Below are 7,354 nucleotides of genomic sequence, written 5' to 3'. Positions count from 1 at the left end.
ATGAAGAGAGAAACTTCAATCCACAAAACTGTTGGATTGATTCTTGATATTCTGTCTATTCCACTTCTTAGAATACAACTTATATAGTCACATTGTAAACATCACAGCATTAATTGTCAGTTTCAACATGTGTTACGCAAAAGGAATAAGATGGCAAATTTGTTGGCAAATGATGGTGTCAATGGCGTCGATTTGGTCTATACTAATAATTCTATTTTGCCTTGAGCCCTTAAAGGCTTGTTGCGTTTGGACTTGTCTGGTATTCCTTCGTTAAGATGTCATTGAACTTTATTGTTGGTAAGCTTTTTTATGGTCTTTTTATAGGCTTGTTTAGTTGTCTTCTTTATTGGCTTATTTTGTTTGTTTATTTTGTTTTATGTTTTCTTGGTTGGCTTTGTCTTTGAATTTAATCACGGTATTCCTCCGCCACAAGTGAGGGCTTATTAATAAATTTGAGATGAGGCTGCTACGTGGGTGGCTACCGGCTCTTTAATTCCAAAAAAAAAAAAAAAAGAGAAGAAAAAGAGTAAACATCACAACATTAATAAAAGAACAACTTTCAAGATAAGCTAATTAACATTATAATCTAAACATAGCAGAACACACTAATAATAAAGTTTATGAAAAACTCCATCAACTTCAATAATATTGGTTTTCTCTGAGTTTCTTTTCCTCGACAAGCAGCTTGGCAAAGTGGGCAAGTGCTTCTTCATTAGTACCCTCGTTCTTAATTTCCTCAAACTTGCCAGTATCCAAATTCACTCTTGACACTGGCTTCTTCAATAGCTCATTCCCAATCTCCACCAGCCTTTGCAGATTCTCAGAGCTTGCAAGATCAAGAGCCGTTGCATCTCCGGTCAAAGTGTCATCCTATATATTATACATATTAATCCATGCAGTATTTCTAAGCATGCTAGAATATATTGAATTAATAACTAAATTCATAACATTAACTAATTGAAGTTTCTGAAACTCCAATGCTTTTCGTTTGGGACGTACTTAAGTACCTGAATACGGAGGTAAGTGTTCTTACGATCCAGGGTTTGGAAGAGCGTGGAGACGTGAAAGTCGACCATATCAGAACTTGCATCAAGATATACGTCAAGCAAGGGAGTGGCGCCATCGTTGTACATCCAATTAAGCAAACCCCATTTGGAGGATTTGGCTGCTGTATACTTCTCTTCGTACTTGGCCGTACCCGTCCCCAACGACAGAACCAGCATTTTCTTCATGCCATTTAACTCGGTGCTGTTTTGCATCAACATTTCTTTCCGAATTTCGCTTATGGCCATCATAGTCTACATGTGGATGTATATATAATATTTAGTTTACAAAATGGAGATATAATTAAGAGGGTTTGAGAACACTTGTAGATATATATGCCTATCTCTCTCGGACAATTGAATCTGTATACGTAGCCACTTACAGGGTTATTTGCAGCAACCCCACCATCAATGAGATTGAAATTGCGAGTCCTTCCCATGGCATCCTTTGTCTCAAAGTAGTGTGCTGGAAGATAAGTGGGTGCTGCAGAGGTGCCGACACAAACGTCTGCTAGCTTAGCGTTCTTCAGATCATTCAGTTTTGCCTGACATATAATTATATACCCAAATTAAAATTAAACGCCCCTTTCACGAGATCATATGATCAGGACTTAAGATTTTTGGCCAAATTTTCAGGAATTCAGTGAACTAATTTAATGGCAGCTAGCCTATAAATGAACATATTACTGACAAACTCATACATCGTTGGTTGAAAAGATAACTGGCTGTAGGAGCTTGATATCGAAGGTTGGTATGATCACGTTTGTTAGTGTCTGTGTCAAGGTTAGATTTTCAAGTAGCCTGCTTGTCAACGACCTCAGGTACTTCCCGTCGTATTTCGGCCCCACCACCCAACCGAACAAGCTTGTCATTGAATTCACAAAGTTTTCGCGGCTGGTCCCATGAAAAAAGAAAACATTTGTTGAGTTTGTTTAAGAATTGTGGTAAAATTTGAAGAAACGTAGGAGACTTTTTGGTTTTGTTTGTTTGATTCAAAATTTACCTGCTGTGGGGAAAAATCTTGGGAGAGTGCTCTAAATAGAAGTTGTTGATGTCCTTGGCAGCATATAAGGGACGGTTGTCCTTGTTGGGTGCTGTCAGCATGGTGGTGACCAGACCACCTGTGCTTGTTCCTGCAATTATGTCGAAATAATCTGCAATTCTTGCACTTTTCCCATCCAATTCCTGAACATGCCACAGATATACAGTATAGTATACACGAATGTCATGAAACAGAATCAGAAATGGAGAAGATCATCAGGTGGTTATGGCTATATGGCTATGGTTGGTGAGAAGTAGGAACCTGAAGCTTAGATTCAAGAAAGCAGAGGAGGGTGCCCGGAATTATCCCTCTGATGCCACCTCCATCAATGCTCAACACAGTCACCATATTTCCCTTTGCAAGACCAGTACTCGCCATTCGGATCTAGAGATCGATCAGCTTCTTGATAATATAGATGAATTTCTGCGTCCTTAGGGAACTAATATCAAGCTTAATATATATGCTTTGCATGTGTAAGCTGGGTGCAGCCTAGCTAGCTATATATAGAGTACGAGATCAAAAAAATATATATCAGGCCTTAACTATAGGTAATTATTAGGGTATTATAATGGAGCACTACTTAATTGCCATGCATGAGTACTACGACTTTTGGTTTGTACGTATCAGATGGCCACTTGAGTACTACTGATTATATAACCTTATAGTTTAATACATACATACATACATACATATATATATATATATATTATATTAAATAAGGATGATCTCAAAGCTCATGCGCGAACCTCATCTTCTTCTAGGTATCTTGAAGCTGATGATCACTTTATTCTAATATCCTTTTTAGTTTGATTCCTTAATCGTGGCAGCTTCCAAGAGACATGGTGTTTAAACGAGTTAGGACAAGCGGATCATCTTAAGAATCAATATAATATAAAGTTTGAAAACGAGGGGCGTGTTGCATGCATCAACACTTTAAAGCAATGATAATCAATAATAATTATCTATTTCAAAAAAAAATAATAATAATAATTATCTCTCTCTGACGTCATCTATATATATAATTCTAAGCATGACCGAATAAATAATTTAGAGTAGACATTTCAAATTCGCATGAAGGCAATGATTCACCTCAACAGGCATGCAGTACTAATACTTGCAAAAATCATTAATTTGTTTTATTAATAAAATTTCGATAAGTTAACTATAGTATAATAATACCATGATACGTACAAATTAACTCTTTTACAGCGTCTGATCAATTTTAAATTAATGAGATTTTTATAAATAATGACAAGAAAATTAAAGTTGTATAAATAGTACTGTTTTTATCTCATTTTGCATAATTAGTTAATTAAGATGAAGGTGCAGCCATAATCTAGTTTTGACAGTTGCGTTTGGATGTTAAATTGAGTTGAATTGAGATAAAAGTTAAAAATTAATTAAAATATTATTAGAATATTATTTTTTAATATTATTATTATTTTAAGATTTAAAAAAATTAAATTATTTATTATATTCTAACCTATGTTTTATTAATTTATAACATTGGTCTTCTGGACAAAAAAATCTTAAAAAAAGACAAACAAACAGACAAATATTACTCGGCCCTCGAGGTAATTTAATTTGAAGAAAAATATAATAAAATATTAGTTAAAAAAGAAATAAAAAACAAAACAAAGAGATTAGCTAGCCAGCCGGCCATCATGTGCTAGCACGTTCATATAATTAATCATCGATCAGTTGATCAATTGATAATATATTGTACCGATTATTTGACCAGCAATTTATATGACAAATATTGAACGTTTAAGCATTTAATTAGCATCGAAAACATCACCCAAATGGATAAGTAAGAAGCTTTTCGTGATTTCCTATGCAACGTTTTATTTATATATATATATATATATATACTAGTTAAGGGCAACGTGCGCTGCATGTATACCCAGTTACCTACTATTAAATATTATAAGATATATAATAGACAGTAAAATATGATCAATTTCAGATAGAATCATCGTGTAAAGTAAATCATCATATTATCACAAGCAGTATATGAATAAAGATTTTTAACTAAATTATTTTCCTTTTTATCTCATATTATAAACCCTAATATCAATGCTTATATCCAATAGTATTTTTACGAGTTTCAGATAAAATAATATATAATAAGAATCTTGGATCTTGTTAGGCAGCAAACTCAAGAATTGAATGCATTTAAATGAAATGTAACATCCATAAGCAAATTAAGATTATTTATTTTACTAAAAATAAAATATTGTTTAGTTAACCTTACCAAAATCTCTTGTTTAAAAGACTAATGTTTCTATAATATTAAAAAATAATATTCTAATAATATTTTATTTAACTTTTAATTTTCATTTCAACTAATCTCATCTCAATTAGGATCTAAGCTATAAAAAAAAAAAAAAAAAACCTCAGTATCCAAACTCACCTAATCAGCAAAAGAGCAAAAACATAAGAGAACCGGATTTGATGAGAAAAAAGGAAAAAAGAGAGAGAGAAATTGATAAGAACACTCTTCATCCCTTACTTATTTTCAAATAAAAGTCTTTTTGAAAATAGATTTTATTCCAAAATTTTCATATCATATCATATCTCCTTTTTAAACATAATTGAAATACAAAATTTTAAAAATAATCATTACAACTTTCTCAAAATTTCAAATTTCAAATAAAATATAATTTATCTTTTTAAATTTTAAAATAAAAATAATATTATAAAATTATAATCTAAGTGTCTGATAATATTTTAATTTTATAATATTTTTTTATTTAACTCTTTCTCTCTTTCAATTATTTTTTATAAAATTTCATCTCATCTAACTCTGTCCAACATTATATAAATTTTCAGAGAAGAAAAAAATTAAAAATGTTCTAATATATATTAACATATTCTAGACCATATTATTTAACACTACAAATAATGTTAAATTATTGCGTTAGTTCAAAGGCAGTTTAGCTTTTAATTTAAAAATACAAACCAGATCATCTTAATTTATTTCAAAAGTTTTCATAACTCTTTTTAATATTATTAAAACAGAAACACTATAAAAAATAATAACAATAAAAATCATTAATTTATTTAACATTTTCACATTTAGGTAAATAAAATAGTAATAATGACATATTATATTTTTAAATTATTAAGAAGTTATAATTTATTTCCTTATGAAAATTTGTAATTATACTAACCAATCTACTATTATTACTTTTAATAATTATAGTTGGATGCGCATATTGTATATTTGTTATTTTCAAAATAAATATATAATGTGTCAGTTTTAAAATTCAAAACTACAGTGATAAGTATTAAATAATTTAATCATATATTTTATAAAGTCTCATCCTTTACATTTAAAAAAAAGTAATGATAGGGTTACTACCCTATTACTACCCAATTATTACTCATAATTAATTTCAAGTTTTTTATTTTTTTATCATTTTCTTTGAAATATTTTTTTAACATCCTTAATCGAAAAAATTAAAAAAAAATATAATTTTATTAATAATCACTTCCTTAACCATTAAGTAAAATAAAAAATTAAAAAAAAAATCAAATATAAAAAGAGTAGTAAATGAGTAGTAGGAGAGTAGTAATCCTATCATTTTCTTTTAAAAAAATTAAACAAACTATAGTACATTAAAAATTATAGATCTACCTCAAATAGTGTAATTAATTTCAAGTTAATTAATAAACTATTCAATTTATCCAAAAATGAAAAAAAAAATATTTAAGTTTATTTCTTAATAAATCATTAAACAAAAACCATTAATAAAAGAAAAAAAATTAGATTTATACAGAAACTATAACAATTCAATTCAATATTTACATAATTCAAAATTAAAGGAAATAAAACACAATAAAGACACAATGCTCCTATCAATAAAATAAAATTAAATTAAATTAAAAATAAAAAAAATAAAAAATAAAAAAACAGAGCCGCGGCGGCTTGGATTGGTCGTGGAGGTTAACGGCGGCACGATAGGAGCTGATATTGGAAGGGGAGGAACGCTGGACGGAGGGGAAGAGAATAGGTGGGGCGGTGTTGGCCACGCCGGCGTGCGGCGGAGCACTGGAGGCAACGAAGAATCGGACGGGCCGCGGCTTCGATTCGCTCGTGGCGGTCAACGGCAGCACGAGAGGGGCTGAGAATGGGAGGGAATGGACGCCGGTCGGAGGGGAAGAGAATGAGAGCGGCGGTGTCGAGCACGACAGCGTGCGGCGGCGCACCGTAGCAGATGAAGAAACTAACGGGGGAGAGGGGAGGAGGGGCTCGCGCGCGGGAGAGACAGGGGCAAAATGGAAAAATTGTCAGTGGCAAAACCGTAGATTTGGAATAACAGTAAGGGTAAAATTGAAAAAAAAAATATTAGACGAAAATACTGTTACAGACCTCTTCGCGCTTTATATATAAGTAGATATATAAATATATATATATATATATATTAATATATCACACACACTAGTAAGGCTCAACGTTAGCCTGACGTAAGTCTTCATGACTGCTAAATCAACGTCTCCCTTGTCTCCTTCTGCAATCCTTGCTATCATCTTTCTTATCTTGGATCAATTGTATCAAACGTTTTTCATGTTTCAACTGTGACAAAGTTAAAAATTAAAGTGAGTGTCTAACGTTACCTCGGCCACTGTTAAACGAAAAAAATGATAAATTGTCATGTATTAATTGTAACAAGAAACAAAAATTACGAAAGAATATATATGACTTGGCTTTTCCTTAATCTGTATCTCCACTATTATACAATGTATTTCACTTAAACTTTTTAATTGCTCTTTCTGCTGAGCACAAAAAATATATGCTTTTCTGGATATTCTGTTTCTTCTTTTGATGTAATTAAGATTAGATAAATTACCCAAAAAGAGTAAAGGGGAGGGAAATGATGAGATATATTATAGAGAGTTGAAATTAAACCTGAAATGGAATCAACAACTTCTCCATTGATGAACAGCTTTGTGAACTTAATCGTCGGGTTCTTCACCAAAGAGCTGGCCGAGCTATCATCGGAAAAATTAAAAATTGATTCCATGAGGATAAATAATAGAGAATATAAACAAACCAGTTCAGGTATATCCTTATCCAAGTTGAGGGAGGAAATTACCACAAAGCATATCTCATAAATCAATCGTGTAAAATTATGATTCCCAAAAAGAGTTGGTACAAGGTAACTTATAACATGCAGGCTATTCCCCATTAATGATAAAGATGGAGAGTAATCATGTCCAAGACCACTATAAATTGCTGCATTAGTCTGTCCAGAGTTATCAGAAT

General features: G+C 31.5%; 1 protein-coding gene across 1 annotated transcript; it reads right to left on the bottom strand.

Moving 5' to 3' along the window:
- Positions 1-639: 639 nt before the first annotated feature.
- LOC108985173 (patatin-like protein 2) lies at positions 640-2,463 on the bottom strand. The gene is made up of 6 exons (XM_035692413.1): positions 2,347-2,463; positions 2,047-2,228; positions 1,745-1,937; positions 1,427-1,588; positions 1,008-1,298; positions 640-870 (listed from the first exon to the last, which is right to left on the bottom strand). The coding sequence occupies exons 1-6, from the start codon at positions 2,461-2,463 to the stop codon at positions 640-642; spliced, it is 1,176 nt and encodes a 391-aa protein (XP_035548306.1).
- Positions 2,464-7,354: the final 4,891 nt, after the last annotated feature.

This window comes from Juglans regia, chromosome 7 (genome assembly GCF_001411555.2).
Source record: "Juglans regia cultivar Chandler chromosome 7, Walnut 2.0, whole genome shotgun sequence".
Classification (NCBI taxonomy): Eukaryota; Viridiplantae; Streptophyta; class Magnoliopsida; order Fagales; family Juglandaceae; genus Juglans; species Juglans regia.
Note: the sequence above shows the minus strand (reverse complement) of the source record. Positions and strands in the feature narration are given on the sequence as shown.